General features: G+C 40.4%; 1 protein-coding gene across 1 annotated transcript in view; it reads right to left on the reverse strand.

The window, feature by feature from the left end:
* SCAPER (S-phase cyclin A associated protein in the ER) overlaps nt 1-18,510 on the reverse strand; it is a 377,689-nt gene that overhangs the window by 300,012 nt on the left and 59,167 nt on the right. Inside the window, exons 8-9 of the mRNA XM_056128752.1 lie at nt 9,214-9,476; nt 646-864 (exon numbers count right to left, since the gene is read on the reverse strand). Coding sequence (XP_055984727.1) covers nt 646-864; nt 9,214-9,476 — 482 coding nt within the window. The remainder of the gene's footprint in view (nt 1-645; nt 865-9,213; nt 9,477-18,510) is intronic.

Raw genomic sequence — 18,510 nt, forward strand, 5'->3', positions numbered from 1 at the left:
CGGGCGAGATACTCTTGGTAGCTTGCTGGGCTCTCCAAGAGGGGCAGAGGAATTGAACTCGGGTCGGCCATATTGTCTGCGTGCAAGGCAAACGCCCTACCGCTGTGCTATCGCTCCAGCCCACAGAACACAAGCAAATAATTTGTAAGTCTACAACTATACCTCACATCCACATCCAATTTTATAGTGTTTCACTAAAAAAATTTTAAAAAAAGAATAAAAATACTGGGTCAGGGCTATGGATCAAGTGATAACACACACGATTTGTGTGTATGCATCCTGGAACCCCAAGAATCTCAAAGTATGGCTCCCGCACCAACAATAAAGGTACAGGTAAAGGCCCTCCCGGTGATCGTCGATTTGCTCAAGCGGGTCCAGTAACGTCTCCATTGGAGACTTTGTTGTTACTGTGTTTGGCATATTGAATACTCTCGGTAGCTTGCCGGGCTCTCCGAGAGGGGCGGAGGAATCGAACTCGGGTAACAAAAATGTTTTAATGTAAAATGATATGCTGAAGTTTTTGTTTTTTAAAAAAAATACTTGTAAAACGCAAAGTAACAACACACTGTTATTGTGATTTATGTCTCTTTAACATATTAACTCAGAATTCTCATAAGTTGTTCTTACCAAGCGGGCAGCACTCACATTTGAAATATCTGAAGGGTCCATTTCACTCTCTATCTTCGCTTTCGCTGCAGAAAATGTGTGTTCTGTGGTTTGCAAAGGAGGTACGTCAGCTTGCTGAGGAACTGAGCCACCCCCTGCATCAATGTGGACCGCGGGTATCTCAGAAGTTCGCACAGAACTCTCTTGAAGGAAACAAGGGCCAGAGTTCTTGACATCATCCACTGCACTTGCTGTGAACTAACGAAACATGTACACAATGAATCAGCAACAACACAAAACACAGAATGCTCACTCTGAAAAAGGAGATTCTGTTTAACCTGTCTATAAAACTACAAAACAGCCGTTGGCTGAGTCATCTTTTTTTGTTCATAACAGTATAAAATAAACTGCACTAAACATGCATTACTTATACTACCTGAAGTGCTAGAAAAAATTAAATAATATATTATGATTAGTTTTATTTTAGTTGGCTACTTTCTGACAAGGACTATATACACCACAAAAGAAATTTAGTCAGAAGTATACTTTATCTAATATTCAACTAAAAGCACTTAACAAGGTTTTTGCAAAGACTGCCCAATATGAGAAGACACTTTTCATCTCTATAATATTTTTTTTAAAAAACAGAAATTCCGTTGTTTATTTCTTATAATCTAATGTATCATTTTGCACATCAGATACTCTACATTCCTCATTGAAGACTTCTGCCCCCAAAATAAATAAGTCATGGGAAAGCAGTGCTATGCCTCACCCTAATCTGTGATATATGACTCTGTCATCCTTACCTTTCCTTTTCCAAGCAACCTATGTACTTTTTTAAAACTTTTTTATTGAGTCACTGTGATACAGACCTTTACAAAGCTGTTCAGGATTAGATTTCAGTCATACAGTGTTCCAACACCCATCCCTCCACCAGTGTCCATTTCCCAGTGCCGTGTCCCCAGGTTCCCTCCCATCGTCCCCACTCCCCACCCTCTACCTACCTCTATGGCAGGTGCTTTTCTTCTCTCTCCTCTCTCTCTCTCTCTCTCTCTCTCTCTCTCTCTCTCTCTCTCTGTGTGTGTGTGTCTGTCTCTGTCTCTGTCTCTCTCTGTGTCTCCTTTTGAGCACTGTGGTTTGCAATATTGATACTGAAAGGTTATCAAGATTACCCCCTTATCTACTTTTAAAACTCAGATCTTGTCCTGCGTGATCATTCCCAGCTATATTGTCATACTGGTCTCTTCTCTATCTTATCTACCCTCAGCCCCACATATACTCTTGTGGTTAATTCCAACCACTGACCAAATCTCCTAACCCCTGTTTTCCCTAGTCATGGATATTCTTCTTTACTATATCACTTAATCACTTAATCACTTAATCCCCCTTATTCATCGATTTATTCGAGCGGGTGCCAGTAACGTCTCCATTCATCCCGGTTGCGTGCTAGCGTAGCCCAATGGTATCTGTTCGTTCTAGGAACATGCAGAGCCTCAAACCGATCATTTAGGGTCTTGATGAAGAAGTCTGACCATCTTATAGGTGGGTGTCCACGCGATCTTTTGACGTCCCGTGGAATCCAATCAGTAATGGCTCTAGTCCAGCGGTTGTCTGTAAACCTCATTACGTGTCCAGCCCATCTGATTTTTGATGTCTTGGCAAATGAGACAGCGTCCCTGATTCTTGAGCGTGGACGAAGATCAGAACTCCGGATTCTATCTCTCATTTGAGTGAATCGTGATATTCCAAGCATAGTTCTTTCGATTCCTCTTTGAGAGACCCGAATAGTGTTCTCATCCTGTTTTCGTAGGGTCCAGGTCTCTGAGGCATATGTTAATGCAGGAAGAATAGTGGAATCAAAGAGATGTGCTCGTAGCTGGAGGTTCTTTGTCCTTTTAGTTATTTCTTCAATGCTCTTGAAGGCATTCCAAGCCGCTCACTTCCTCCAGCGCAACTCAGGTGCCAGGTCATTCATCATGTTGATTTCTCGACCTAGGTATATATAACTGTTGCATTCGGAGATGGTGGTTCTGTTGAGAGCGAATGGAGCATCAGGAACAAGGCTGTTTCTCATAAACATTGTCTTCGTAAGATTCAGCTGTAGTCCGACCTTTCCACATTCACGGTCAAAGTCGTCCAGCATTTGTGCCGCTTGGTTGATGTTTGGTGTTATTAGAACGATGTCATCAGCAAAGCGGAGGTGGTGTAGTTGCCGACCATCTATCTTCACTCCCATGTTTTCCCATTCCAGTCGTCGCATGATGTTCTCGAGGGTGGCACTGAAGAGTTTTGGTGAAATGGTATCACCCTGCCGAACCCCTCTCTTGATATGGATGATTACTTCTTTGTAGAATGGTGAGATCTTGGTAGTGAATCTGCAATAGAGCTCACGAAGGATCCTGATGTATTGAGTTTGTACGCCCTGATTGGCTAGGGCTTCCATGACCGCTTCCGTCTCAACAGAATCAAAGGCCTTCTTTAAATCAATGGACGTTAGACAGAGTGGCATCTTGAACTCCCGAGATACCTCAATGAGCTTGGTTACTGTGTGGATATGGTCGATGGTACTGAATCCTTTTCGGAATCCAGCTTGTTCACATGGTTGTCCTTCATCTAGTGTTCTGCTAATCCTATTCAGGATGACTCGAGTGAATAGTTTGTAGATGACAGACAATAGGCAGATTGGGCGATAGTTATATTTTAATATACCACAAATGAATGTAATCATTCTGTATCTGCCCTCTTCTTCTGACTCATTTCACTCAGCATGACACTCTCCATAGCACAGCGGGTAGGCACTTGCCTTGCACGCAGCCAACCCGGTCGACCCAAGTTCAATTCCTCTGCCCCTCTCAGAGAGCCTGGCAAGCTACTGAGAGTATCTCACCCACTCTGAGAGCCTGGCAAGCTACCCGTGACGTATTCAATATGCCAAACACAGTAACAACAATTCTCACAATGTTACTGGGCCCGCTCGAGCAAAACGAGAGGACAGTGACAGTGACAGTGATACTCTCCATGTCCATCCATTTATGAGGATATTTTATGATTTCATTTTCCTGAAAGCTGCACAGTATTTCATTGTGTAGATGTACCATAGTTTCTTTATCCATTCGTCTGTTCTCGGGCATTCAGGTTGTTTCCAGATTCTGGCTACAGAAAATAGTGCTGCAAAGAACATAGGAGTGGAGGTGGTATTTCTGCTGTGTGTTTTTGGGCCCCAGCGCATATTCCCAGAAGTGGTATTGTTGGGTCAAATGGGAGCTCAATTTCTAATTTTTTTGAGAAACATCCATATTGTTTTCCAAAAAGGCTGGACCAGTCGGCATTCCCACCAAAAGTGAAGGAGATTCCCTTTCTCCCCACATTCACACCAACACTGGTTGCTTTTGTTCTTTTGAATGTGCCAACCTCTGTAGTGTGAGATGATATCTCATTGTTGTTTTGATCTGCATCTCCCTGATGATTAGTGATGAAGAACATTTTTTCCTGTGTCTTTTGGCCATTCGAATTGCTTCTTTGAGAACATTTCTGTTCATTTCATCACCCCATTTTCGGATGGGATTGGATATTTTTTTCTTGTAGAGTTCAACCAGTGCCTTGTATATCCTTGATATCAACCCCTTGTAAGAAGGGTATTGGGTGAATATCCTTTCCCATTCCATAGGCTGTCTTTGTATCCTGGTTACTTGTTTCTTTTGAGGTGCCGAAGCTTCTTAGTTTAAGAGAGTCCCATTTGTTTATCTCTGCTTCTACTTTCTTGGTCAGTGGCATTTTATTTTTGAAGATACCTTTAGCTTGGGGGCTGGAGCAATAGCACAGCGGGTAGGACATTTGCCTTGCACACAGCCGACCTGGTTCCGATTCCCAGCATCCCATATGGTCCCCCTGAGCACTGCCAGGAGTAATTCCTGAGTCCAGAGCCACAGAGAGTAATTCCTGTGTATCGCCGGGTGTGGTCCCCCCCCCAAAAAAAAAGATACCTTTAGCTTCAATATCATGGAGGGTTTTGCCGACCTTTTTTTTGATGTAACTCATAGATTTTGGTCTATGAGGACTTGTGAGGACTTGTGCTGGGAGGAGGCTCCAGAGACACAGTTCATCTCTTCTCCATCCACGCCACTGTCCGCTCCGCCCTGCCCCGGTGTCTTCAGGGCCTCTGGGGTGTTCCTGTCTCTCTTCATGATGTTGAGGTCTTTTGTCCATTTTGATCTGACTTTTGTGCATAGTATTAGTTAGAGGTCTGAGCCCATTTTTTTTTGCATGTAGCTTTCCAGTTTTGCCAGAACCATTCATTAAAGAGGCTTTCCCTGATCCATTTTATATTTCTTGCTCCCTTATCAAAGATTCACGGTATCACGGTCTTCCCGTTGTTCATCGATTTGCTTGAGCGGGCCCAGTAACGTCTCCATCATGAGACTTGTTGTTACTGTGTTTGGCATATCAAATTAGATGATCATATATTTGAGGAAATATATATATATATATATATATATATATATATTTTAAGGTCACTGAGTATCTCGCCCGCACAGCAGAGCCTGGCAAGCTCCCCGTGACGTATTCGATATGCCAGACACAGTAACAACAAGTCTCCAACGGAAACGTTACTGGGCCCGCTCGAGCAAATCGATGATCAACGGGAGGGCCTTTACTTTACTTTATTACCATATTAGATGTTTTGATATTTTGAGGGCTGGAGCAATAGCACAGTGGGTAGGGCGTTTGCCTTGCAAGCGGCCAACACGGCTGACCAGAGTTCAATTGCTCCGCTCCTCTCGGAGAGCCCGACAAGCTACCGAGAGTGTCTCGCCCACACGGCAGAGCCTGGCAAGCTACTGTGATGTATTCGGTATGCCAAACACAGTAACAATTGTCACAATGGAGACGTTACTGGGCCTGCTCGTGCAAATCGATGAACAATGGGAGGACAGTGACAGTGACTTATCACCAAGTATAAAATTTCTCTCTTTACAGATAAGTAACAGAATCTCAACATGTCTTTAAAGATAGTCCAGCATTTTTGCATGTGTATATATAGCTTTCAGAATATCACAGCACTGCTAATTGTTCAATCCCACTATTGATTGTTTCTATTTCATATAGTTATTTCCTAGTAAAGGTGGTTTTTACTAAAGAAATCAGCATCAATTCTGAAAATAAATAAAGAACCCAAACAAATAAAAACTAGCTTTTGCATTAATTTTTATCAAGGTTTTGGATTTAATTTTTAATAAAATAAAGCTAATTAAGAAAAGCTATTTTACTACAGTAAAAAAAGTACAATCTTATCTGAGCCTATAGCTCATGCAATTCATAGTTTTTAGAGTTCAATATCCTTCCATTACCTTTTAGAATATATAACAAGCAACAGACAGAAGAGTGAAAACAACCTAAAACAAATATAATACTGAGGCAAAATATACGTTCTTTTTTTTAAACTTTCTATCTTAATCATTGTTGTTACTGTGTTTGGTGATAGCATAGCGGTAGGGTGTTCGCCTTACAAGCGGCCAACATGGCCGACCCGAGTTCGATTCCTCCGCCCCTCTCGGAGAGCCTGGCAAGCTACCGAGAGTATTCGATATGCCAGACACAGTAACAACAAAGTCTCCAATGGAGACGTTACTGGGCCCGCTCGAGCAAATCCATGATCAATGGGAGGGCCTCGAGCAATCTTAATCACTAGAACTAGGCTTTAACTTCAAGTTATAACACAATACCGAAAGAAAAGTGCTGTTTTCCAATTATATCCAGAATAATGAGCTCCAATTGCAAAATTTTAAATCTAGAGTTGTGAATTTAAAAGTCACATAATTATTTAAATAAACATTATATAAACATTCCAATGGCCATAAAACCCCAGTCTAATTATTTATATAAATATTAAACTTGGCCAAATCTTATAAACTACTTTAAAAATTGTACTATTGGTCAGGAATTAAAGTGTCTCTAAGTGTTGATTTTAGCAAGAACATTATTTAAATTGTATCACATTGTTTACAGTACTATCAACATTATCTATACGTAAGTCACCATGGTTTATAATCTTCTTGACAATATTTATATTAGCATTACTGGTGTTTACAATAGAGCCAACCCTGTTTATTAAAAAGTCAATGTAATTTATGTAACAATATCAGAGCTAAACTGTAATGCAATTTTTGAAAAAGATAGATATATGCTAATTTCATTTTTAGAATGGCAGTATTATTAGTTTCCCCACAATCAGATATAAACCTGTATACTGAGAACTTCCATCAATAGCTACTTACTCAAAAGTTCTACTGTGGATTATTCCTGAAATTGTCAAATCATGTTACTATCACATAAACCAACATAAGGTATTTACTTCTTTGTTTCGGCACCACACCCAGTGGTGCTCAGCGATAACTCCTGGTAGACTTGGGGGAAGATATGGGTGCTGGGGATTGATTCAAAGTGGTCCCCATGCAAGGCAAGCACCCTACCCACTGTACTATCTCTCTGGCCCTCTATCAGAATTTTTAAGAATGATGAAGCAAGAGGGTAGCGCTTCATCAAAATCATCAAAATTAACAAATGGGAAGGTTAAGATCAGATGCTCCTGCAAGTGACACTCAGCACTGTTCTTTGATTCCTGTCAAAAATGCATAAATATAAATTTCTTTTTTTCTAGTTCTTGAAAGTAGTCACCTTTTATTTATTTTTTTTAAAACAATACTAGTTTTATTTATTTTTTTAATTAGTGAAACACCATGAAGTACAGTTGCAGACTTACAAATTTTTGCACTTGGGTTTCAGTTATACAATGACCAAGTACCCATCGCTCCACCAGTGCCCATCCTCCACCACCACGGGTCCCAGCATCCCTCCCACCACCACCCTATTCTCCCCCTCATCCCATCCTGCCTCTGTGGCAGGGCATTTCCTTTTGTTCTCTCTCTCTCCTTTTGGGTCCTGTGGTTTGCAAGAGAGGCATTGAGTGTTTGGTCTATAGTCTACTTTCAGCATGCTTCTCCCACCCTGGGAGGATCTTCCCAGCACCCTTTATTTGGTGCTCTCTTCTCTATCTGAGCTTCCCTTTCCCCTAGCACGTGTGGCTGGCCTCCAAGTCATGGAGCAAAATTCCTCGTACTAATCTTGGCCACTCCTGGGTGTTAGTCTCCCATTTTGTTGCTTTATGTTCCCCAGATGAATGCAATCTTTCTGTGTCTATCCCTTTCTTTCTGACTCATCTCGCTTAACATGATACTTTCCAGCAGCTACATAGTACTCCATTGTGTAAATGAACCAAAGTTTCTTCAACCAGTCATCTGTTCTTGGGCGCTCAGTTTTTTTCCAGATTCTGGCTACTGTAAAGAGTGCTGCAATGCTCTTTACAATAGCCAGAAACTGGAAGAAACCTGAATGCCCACGAACAGATGACTGGTTAAAGAAACTTTGGTACATCTACACAATGGAGTACTATGTAGCTGTTAGAAAAGATGAAGTCATGAAATGTATATATAAGTGGTACAACATGGAAAGTATCATGCTAAGCGAAATGAGTCAGAAAGAGAGGGATAGACATAGAAAGATCGCATTCATCTGGGGAATATAAAGAAACAAAATATGAGATTAATACCCAAGAATAGCTGAGATCAACACCAGGAGGATTACTCCATAGCTAAGAGGCCAGCCGGGCATTCTAGGGGAAAGGGCAGCTCAGATAGAGAAGGGAGCACCAAATAAAGGGTGTTTGGAGGATCCTCCCAGGAGGGGAGATGCATGTTGAAAGTAGACTATGGACTGAACATGTCTGCCACTCAAAGCCTCTTTTGCAGACCACAACACCCAAAAGGAGAGAGAGAACACAGGGAATTGCCCGCCACAGAGGCAGGGTGAGATGGGAGGGATGGGGGTGGGAGGGATGTTATCCATGGTGGTGGAAAATGGGCACTGGTGGAGGGATGGGTATTTGATCATTGTATAATCAAAACCCAAGCACAAAAAATTGTAAATCTACAACTGTACCTCATGGTGTTTCACTAAAAATAATAATAATAAAAAGAATCATGTAGCATAAAAAAAAAAAGAATTCTTTTTTCCTTTGGAAACATATGCTATACTATCTGATTAAATGGTTTTAATGACTATACAATTATATATTGTGGTTAAATGTTTGGTATGCAGTATATCGGTTTGAGGCTCTACATGTTCCTAAAACGAACAGATACCATTGGGCTACGCTAGCACACAACCGGGATGAATGGAGACGTTACTGGCACCCGCTCGAATAAATCGATGAATAACGGGGATTAAGTGATTAAGTGATAAGTGATGCAGTATATATGTGGGGCATGTGATTGTGGAGGAAATGTGGCTAAAGGTGAATCTGTATATACAAACATGCATATATACATATTTTTAATATATATGCAGGGTTATATATACATATTTTTAATATATATGCAGGGTTATATATACATATTTTTAATATATATGCAGGGTTCTATCCTTGAAACACTTCTGTACCTCTGAAATCTTTCACAATCAAAACCCAGTTATGAAGTAGAACATAAAAGACAATCCACCAAAATCATATCCCTTATAAAAGGGAGAAAAAGAATTTCCATAATGCACTACCTGGGTTCTTTCAGCAAGAGGATGATCACAAGTGTGTGACAAGTCTTTGGGCCGAGAGTCTAGCGTACTAGAAGGTCCATCTCCAGGAAATTCACCTTTCTGCACGGCTTCAGTGGGGGAAAGGTGCACATTTTCCTTGTCACTATCATCCTTAGACCGGGACACGTCCGTTGCTAGCAGAACTTTCGGCGTCACCACCGTTGACCGTGAGCGCACAGGTCTTCCTCTCTGAACAGTCTCCCACCCTTCAGCATCTTTGCGCTCTAGGCAAACAAGGAAAGAAAATGAATCTAGAATTCTAATGATAACAAAAACTAGCAAAGACACTTCCTAAATCAAATTCCTATTGAACTAACAGAGCAAAAGTTAGATATTGTGTAATTTCATGAGCAGTCTTGGAGTCAGTCTGCTGAATCTCTAATTCCTACAATAACACATTGAAATAGGTATAATTATTTTTCAAATAAGAACTCAAATTCAGATTACGACAGTGGAAACAAGAAAACAATAATGAAAACCAATGAAATATAAAGTATTTTCAAACAGATCAAAATTGCTAAACAAGTAAGACTGATAAAGGTACAATGAAAAGACACAAATCGTATCAGGAATGAACCAGGGACATTTAGGACTCAGATTTTAAAGTCAATAAAAGCATGATATGGGAACACTTTATACACTTAGAAATTCAGTGAAGAACATAAGGACCAAGGAGCTGGAACTAGTACAACAGATAGGGCATCTGCCTTGCAAATAGCTAGCCCTAGTTTGATTCCCGGCACCCCTGTGGTCCCCAGAGTGCCGCAATTCCTGACTGCAGAGCCAAAAATAAGCCCTGAGCACTGCCAAGAGTGATCAAAAAACAAAACAAACAAAAAAGAATATAAGAACCAAGTCTACAAAGCTTACTAAAGATGAAAAAGAGCTTCTGAAATATTGAACTAGTAAAAGAATTGGATTTGTGATTTAACACTGCCCCCCTTTCCCACAAAGAAATCCTTAAACAGTTTATCTTACAATTTCTATTGAACATTTTTAAGGGATTAATATTTTAAAGGATACTTATTTTACATAAATATTCCAATCACTCCAGAACACAGAATACTCCTCCCTCTTCTAGGCTACTATTAATCTGATGCCCAAAACACACTAAAATAATGGAAGCCAGAATTCATGTTGAATAACTTTAACAAAATACTGGCATATCATCATATCCAGCAATGGGTAAGTAGAATGATAAAGCCATCATAACCAAGTGGAATTAACTTCAAGTTTGTATACCTGCTTTAACGAATTCAAAATTCTGTCAATGTTAATCCACTATTGTTGGCAGGTGAAACAAGAAAAATATCTTATATCAATTGAAAAAATTAACTCACAAAATTTAATACCCACTGAGAAAAACTAATTTTACTATGACAGAAAAAAACTTACACAATTCGAGATTTATCTGTAAAAACTACAGCTAACACGCAGGAAATGGCACAGAGGTGAATAATTCCCCCCAAGATCTGGAGCAAGAGAAGGATGTTTCCCCCCACTCTTCTTCAACTAACTAAAAATCTTGGTGGTACAAAAAGACACAGTAAAAAAGATAACACAGGTGTAAATGGAAGAAATAAAATGGCATCACTGTTTACACAGGAAATCACAAGAAATTAATAAAAACTCCAAGAATTATCACGTGAATATAACAGAGTTGTAGGCTATAAAATCAATTCAGAAATTCATTGCATTTCTATATACTAACAATGGGAACAAAGAAACTAATTTTTTTTTTAATTTATAACTACGCCAGAGAAAATGAAGTATTTGGCCATGTGCTAAAGTACAGAAAAACAAATAACAAAAACAGAATAAACAGGATAAAATAGAAGACTTGAATAAATGGAAAGATACACTTTGTTTAAAAGGGAGAAGTACATGTATTAATGACATCTGAACACAACTACTAAGAACTTAATGGGAAAAGAGTAAGTGATCTGTGCAAATAATAAAAGAATCTAAATTACTGTGAAGTTTAGTTCCACTAAACATGCCATCCCACAAGATTCACTAAAGAGACGAAATTGAGGGGAGTAGTTGGAGTGGGGGGTAATTAAAGAGAAAAAAATTATAGGTCAGCGAGACAGTACAGAGATTAAGACGCTTGCCACATGTACTGGCCAACAATGATTCAACCCCCGACAGTATATATGACCCCAGGACTGACCTCTGAGCACGACCAGTAATACCCCAAACCCTTCCCCCAAAAAAGATACAGAAGAAAATTACAAATTTCTCCTTCCTGTAAATTGGAAATTAATCACTATTCTATTTTGTTTGCCGACTGGTTGGATTTGTTTGGTCTGATTTGGAGCCACACCTGGCAGTGCTCAGGGAATCACTCTGATGGTGCTCAGGGGAGCCTTGTGGCGCCAGGCATCAAACCTGGGTCTCCCACATGCAAAACATCTGCATTAGCCCTCTGAGTCACCTCTCCAGCCCTACTCAGCCCTATTTGTTTAAAATACAATGACTATGTTACTATATTTCAAAATGGAAATCAGACAGAATGTGTTAAATTTTTCCTTCCTATGAGTTTTGTGGCTCTTTCATATTATTATGAAGATTTTCAAATAAGCAAAATAAAGAAAACTGTGCTATGAACCTCACATTCCATTAATCCAGCTTTAAAAATGATCAACATTAGGCCCATTTTATTTAATCTAGACTCCCTTCCTTGGTTGTTTTTGTTTTGTTTTGTTTCTGAGATATTTTAAAGAAAATCCTATGCATCATTTCTCCTATAAGTATTCAACATGTGTTCTCAATACACAGGAATTTCCTTTTAAAAAATAACAAAATGTCATTACAACAACCATCAAATTTTATAACAACAACATCTTAAATAATATCCTATCCAGTCTGCATTCAACTTTCATCCAAGTTCAGCTTTTTAAAATGTCACAGCACTGAGGCTGAGAATCAGCACAATGACTAAGGCCCTTGGCCTCACACATGCCTGGTTTGATTCCCGGTACAGTCCGGTTCCCATGGCTGGGTGGGGCCTGGTGGTCCCCATGCCCACGGGGCCCGAGCATCACTTTTCTCGGTCCTTCCCTCACACTGAACAATGTGACTGCTTGGCCCCAACTCGCTATGAGTGGACTTCTAGGGCTCTGACCCTCACTAGGGAGATCTTCCCCACAAACATAATCATGCCGTACATGATTTCTACAACATACCTGGTTCTATTTTTTCAAGTAGAATTTTTGCTATTTAAGAAAAGCACCACGATTTACAAAGTTACTCACAGATGAGTTTTATACCTACAATATTGCAGCACAGATCCCATCACGAGGCAACTTTCCTCCACTAGTGTCCCCAGGTTCCCACCCACATCCCATACTTCCTCCAGCCTGCCCTCGACAGACGCCTTTCTAAGTGTGGTTATTGAAATCTGGGTCTCGTGATTTCAGTGTTGTTGACTCAGTGGTTTGGATATTTGGCTCTATCGTTCCTTAACAACAACTCTGTACCTGACTACCCTGACCTGGCCCCCGCTGCTTCTCATCTGTCTCTTCTCCCTCTGCCCTCCCCTCCACTTCTCCTCCATAGATATGTACATATATACATATATTAGACATATAATTTATTTTAAGGCATTAAATCAACCTTATAAAAACAAAAAAGAAAAAACACTTAGTCATGAAGTTAAATAAGTGTAACAAAAGATTTTAGTCTCTAGCTAATGGTCTCCTTCTTAGGAGTAAATGCAAAAAGCGATCACTTTTTGCTTTTTAAAAGGAAAGGAGAACGGTCGCCTCTGAAAGTTTGCTTGGAGAAAGATATACCGCTTAAAACTTGGAACTAGTCCATTAGCTAATGAGATGGGGCCAACATAAACACTATCATGCAATAAAAAATTTTGTAGTAATTGAAACAAGTCCAAAGACTATTTTATATCAAAACAGAAACTTTAAGAAAGGTCTCTTAAATGCTAACGGTATTAGTTATGAAAAAAATACATTTTTAGTGAACACTCAGGAAAACTATATTGAAAAAATTACTCCCATATTGAAGAAAGTTTGTTGAGAACAGCAAATCACTGCCCCCCCGCCAATATTTATTTGAGCACCATGATTTACAATATTGCTATTAATGGGGCTTCAGGCATACAACTTTTCAATACCATCCCCACCGCCTGGGTCAGCGTCCCTCAAGATCTCCTCCTACTCCCCAGCAAATTCAAAACGTTTTTTTATAATAAACTGTCAGAGAGTTCCTAAATACTAAGAATAATCCTCAGACAGAAATGCACACAACTCAAAGCTCTATTTCCTACTGCAAGTTTGACTCTCCATTGTAGCACTGTAGCAGTGTCCTTCCATTGTTCATTGATTTGCTCGATCGGGCACCAGTAACGTCTCCATTGTGAGACTTGGTGTTACTGTTTTTGGCATATTGAATATGCCACAGGGAGCTTGCCAGGCTCTGGGTAGCTTGCCGGGCGCTCTGAGAAAGACGCAGGAATCAAACCCAGGCCAGCATGCAAGGCAAACACCCTACTTGCTGTGCCATACTCTCCATAACTTGAACAATTTTTACAATGTTACACGTCTCACTAAGTATCACTAAATCCAAGTCGGGACAACCGTGAATCAAAAAGCACCAGGACAATCAGTGTTTTACCATTTTTAATGACCACTGTGTTTCACTCACTAATATTCTGTTTAGGATCTTTTCTTTTTAAGGGGGCTTCCCAAGCAGTGCTCAGGGGAGCAGAATGGATCTTGGTTCAGGCCCAGGAATGCAGTGCTGCTCAGGTCCCCAGATGCCTGGGACACCAGAGACAATGCAGTCACACTCCCAGGCAGGCCAGGACAGACACAATGGGATTGAACTCAGGGCCCAGAGCGCATAAGCTGTATGTTCCAGTGCTTTGAATTCTCTTCTTGGTCTTCATTCAGGAGCTTGATATAAGAGAAAATGTACTTTGCATACATAAGAGAAAATGTACTCTTATGGAAAGGTCCTTGGCCATGCTGGCATTGTAAGATGAGGAATTTTTGTTTGTATTCCTTTTTTGGCTTTTTGGGAGGGGGGGTCACACCCAGCGATGCTCAGGGGTTACTCCAGACTTTGCACTCATGAGTCACTTCTGGCAGTGCTTGGGGGACCATATGGGAGGCTTGGGATGGAACCCAGGTCAGTCACATGCAAGGCAAAGGCCCTCCTCCCCGCTCTGCTATCGCTCTGGCCTGAGCAATTTTTTTTCTTTTTTTTTTTAAGTTTTAGTTAAAAGGTTGGGTCTCTTCTCCTAAAGAGCCTTGAATATAATCTCAGGGCTAGGATGAAAGAGACTTTACTGGGGCCTGCTCGAAGCAATCGACGAATAACAGGATGATGAAATGAATGAAAAAAGTTAAAAGGTAAAAGGTAAAGGCCCTCCCGTTGATCGTCGATTTGCTCGAGCGGGCCCAGTAACGTCTCCATTGGAGACTTTGTTGTTACTGTGTCTGGCATATCGAATACTCTCGGTAGCTTGCCGGGCTCTCCGAGAGGGGCGGAGGAATCGAACTCGGGTCGGCCATGTTGGCCGCTTGTAAGGCGAACGCCCTACTGCTGTGCTATCGCTCCAGCCCTAAGGTTCTATAAGACTGACCTTGTTTTTACCTTAAATGTTTGGGTAAATTGACAATGAAAGTCATCTTTATCTGTAATTTACTCTGTGGGAGTATTTTATTTTTTTTAGTTTTTATTAGTGAAACACCATGAGGTACAGTTGTAGATTTACAAATTTTTGTGCTTGGGTTTCAATTATACAATGATCAAACACCCATCCCTCCACCAGTGCCCATTTTCCACCACCACGGGTCCCAGTATCCCTCCCACCCCCCATCCCCCCACCCCACCCTGCCTCTGTGGCAGGGCATTCCCTTTTGTTCTCTCTCTCCTTTTGGGTGTTGTGGTTTGCAAAAGAGGCATTGAGTGGCAATCATGTTTGGTCGATAGTCTACTTTCAGCATGCTTCTCCCATCCTGGGAGGATCCTCCCAACACCCTTTATTTGGTGCTCCTTTCTCTGTCTGAGCTCCCTTTCCCCCTAGAATGTATGGCTGGTCTTGTGGGAGTATTTTTAAGGACAGACCCACTCAAAAGAAGAATGCTTTAGGGGACAGAATGCAGTCCAGCAGGTAGGGCGTTTACCTTGCATGCTGCTGACCTGGGTTTGATCCCCACATCCTATATGGTACCCTGAGTCCCACCAGGAGTGAGCCCTGCATACAGAGCCAGGAGTAACCCCTGAGCAGTGCTAAGTGTGGCCCTAAAACAAAAAAGTATGTTAAAATTTCTTCAAGTTTTTCTAATTGTTGCCTTGGACAACGATAGCACAGTGGGTAGGGCATTTGCCTTGCACGCAGCCGTCACCGCCGACCGGAGTTTGATTCCTCTGCCCCTCTCGGAGAGCCCGGCAAGCTACCAAGAGTATCTCACCCGCATCGCAAAGCCTGGCAAGCCTGGCAAGCTACCCGTGAGGTATTCAATATGCCAAACACAGTAACAACAAGTCTCACGATGGAGATGTTACTGGGCCCACTCGAGCAAATCAATGAAAAACGGGAGGACAGTACTACAGTGCTTCTTCATTTTTATCAACAGCACTAGAAACCTGTTCAATTTATTAGCGTATTGGAATAACTAGCTCTTGAAATGATGATTTTTCTCTGTTCTCATATATATGTCTATTTCCTAACTATATAATTTTTTTTCTGTGTCAGGGATGGAACCCAGGACTTCACACATGTAAGGCAAAAAGTGCTTTACCACTAAGTTACATACTCACCCTCATCTATATATTTCCTTTCCTTCTGTGTTCCTTGAGTTTACCTAGCAGTTCTTCTCTAAACTCCTTAAGAAGATACAGTATGAATATTAGGTTTTCTTATATCCTAGTGCATGCTAACTAATGCTAGAAATTTTCCTCAAAGTACAGCTTTAAGGACTTTAAGAAATTTTCATTTTCATTTGATTCAGATTTTCTAATTTTTACTGTGACATTTTCTGACTCAAACATTATTCAGAAATATATTCCAAATTTGAGAATTGCATAAGTGCATATGTATATCATTGCAATTCATTTCTAATTTAATTATTCTGTATTCTAAGAGAATGACTTCTATTACCTGAAATTTGTTGAAACTGATTTAATGAATCAGCAGGTCCATTAGCGTGTTTTGGCATTTAAATATTTAATGCATGCTTGAATATGTACTTGGACTCAAACTCATAGTCAAGACAAAGTAGCCTGTATAAAAATTAACCCTCTTCATGCCAAACACAGTAAAAGCTAAATGACAACGGAAGGTGTCCTATACAGGTAAGATTTGAGGAACTTCAATTAACTGAGAAGAGAAAGACAAAATGAAATCCACTTTCAACCTAGAATTTTCCCTTCAAGAACATTTGTTATCTGGGCTGGAGCAACAGTATAGTGGGTAGGGCGTTTGCCTTGCATGCGGCCAACTAGGGTTTGGTTCCCAGCATCCCACATCGTCCCCTGAGAACCATCAGGAGTAATTCCTGAGTGCAAAGCCAGGAGTAACCCCTGTGCATCACCGGGTGTGACCCAAAAAGCAAAAAAAAAAAAAAAAAAGATATTTGAAGACATTTGTCATCCACAAAACAAAGCATGTGACTCCTAGCAGAAACCAGCAGTCCCTTCCGGCCAGGGCAGATACTGGAGTTCAAAATGTCTAACGTAAGTGGAGAGGAAGAACTGCAAGAAAGTTAGCCCAAAAATCTGCATTCAATCTTCCCTTAAGAAGTCTGATAACTGTTAAGCTTTGTGTATACAAGGCAAGATTCCAAGACACCCAGCAGAAAACCAACAGCTGGGATACTAATGAGCTAAGCAGAGACTGAAGCAACCGTAGTGCTGGGGAAACAGAACTGAATTGCAGGAATGCGGTGGTCTTGGCAAACACTCCAGTATCTTCAGTGGAGACCCCAAAAGGAGTAAGAACCAAACTAAAACACATCAACTTGAATGAAACTTCAGACTGAACCCTGACAGGATTAAGGTGATCTGCTTGTTCTCTGATAGCACAAAAATAATTCTTTTATAGAAGGACTATTGACAGGTTTTAATGCACCCTGTTGAACATTCAATTAAGTAGTAGGAGGATGCTAAAAAAATATAAAAAGTGGCCAAAAAGCTTAAAACTCTCCCAAATTGTTAACAAACCCTCCAACAGTTTAAATGTCTTACTTTTCCGATCTAGACATTTAAAATAGCATGTTGACGGTACCTGATTAAATATACAGGGTAGAGAATTAGTATCAGCAGAAGACATATCAGAAAAAGTTTCCACACTGAAGCACCAAAATAATAAGAATGAAAGGAAGTATTGTTTGTTAGTCAAATCAACCATGTCAATTCTCTAATCAGGGAAGTCCGGTATTTTACACCTTCATTGATTTGATGTACTTCTACTTTGGTTGTTGGGACAGCTATGGCCAAATCTCCCAGTACAAATACAGGTATTTCTGTTTTCTTTTCATCAATTTTTGTTTTTCTATGTTTTTAAAATGTGTTGCATATATGCAAATTTAAATTTGCTTCATCTGTCAAAATCTCCTACTCACGATTCAAAATATATCCATTTAAAATGTTCTTAGATTACTTTGCATATTTTGTCTAGTATTATAGCAACGGGCTGAAGTGATAGCACAGTGGGTAAGGCATTTGCTTTGCACGCAGCCAACCCAGGTTCGATTCCTCGGCCCCTCTTGGAGAGCCCGGCGAACTACCGAGAATATCTCGCCTGCACGGCAAAGCCTGGCAAGCTCCTCATGACGTATTCTATATGCCAAAATCAGTAACAACAAGTCTCACAATTTGGTGTGAGACATTACTGGTGCCCGCTCAAGCAAATTGATGAACAACAGGAGGACAGTGCTACAGTGACAGTGCTATTATAATAACAACTTGACCTGAATTTGATATGCACAGAATACCTTCTCCCATTTTTTCTGGCTATACTAAATCTCCACAGAAAATTGTACACAGAAATTTTCACAGAAAATTGTATAAGCAGGAATTTTACTTATTCCATATTACAACTTGTTTTTACATTTAAATTTCCTCACTTTTTTCCTTTTGGATTTACCAAATGGTCATTAGTTAAGCATTCTTTTACTCTCGTCATTTGAGTTTATGACATACATCCATGACTTATAATGTCTAATACAAATGACAACTTCATTACCCTCAGGAAATATAAACTTGATTTACTCTTTGGTCTTTAGAATT

This window comes from Sorex fumeus, unplaced genomic scaffold, assembly GCF_029834395.1.
Source record: "Sorex fumeus unplaced genomic scaffold, SorFum_2.1 ptg000067l, whole genome shotgun sequence".
NCBI lineage: Eukaryota > Metazoa > Chordata > Mammalia > Eulipotyphla > Soricidae > Sorex > Sorex fumeus.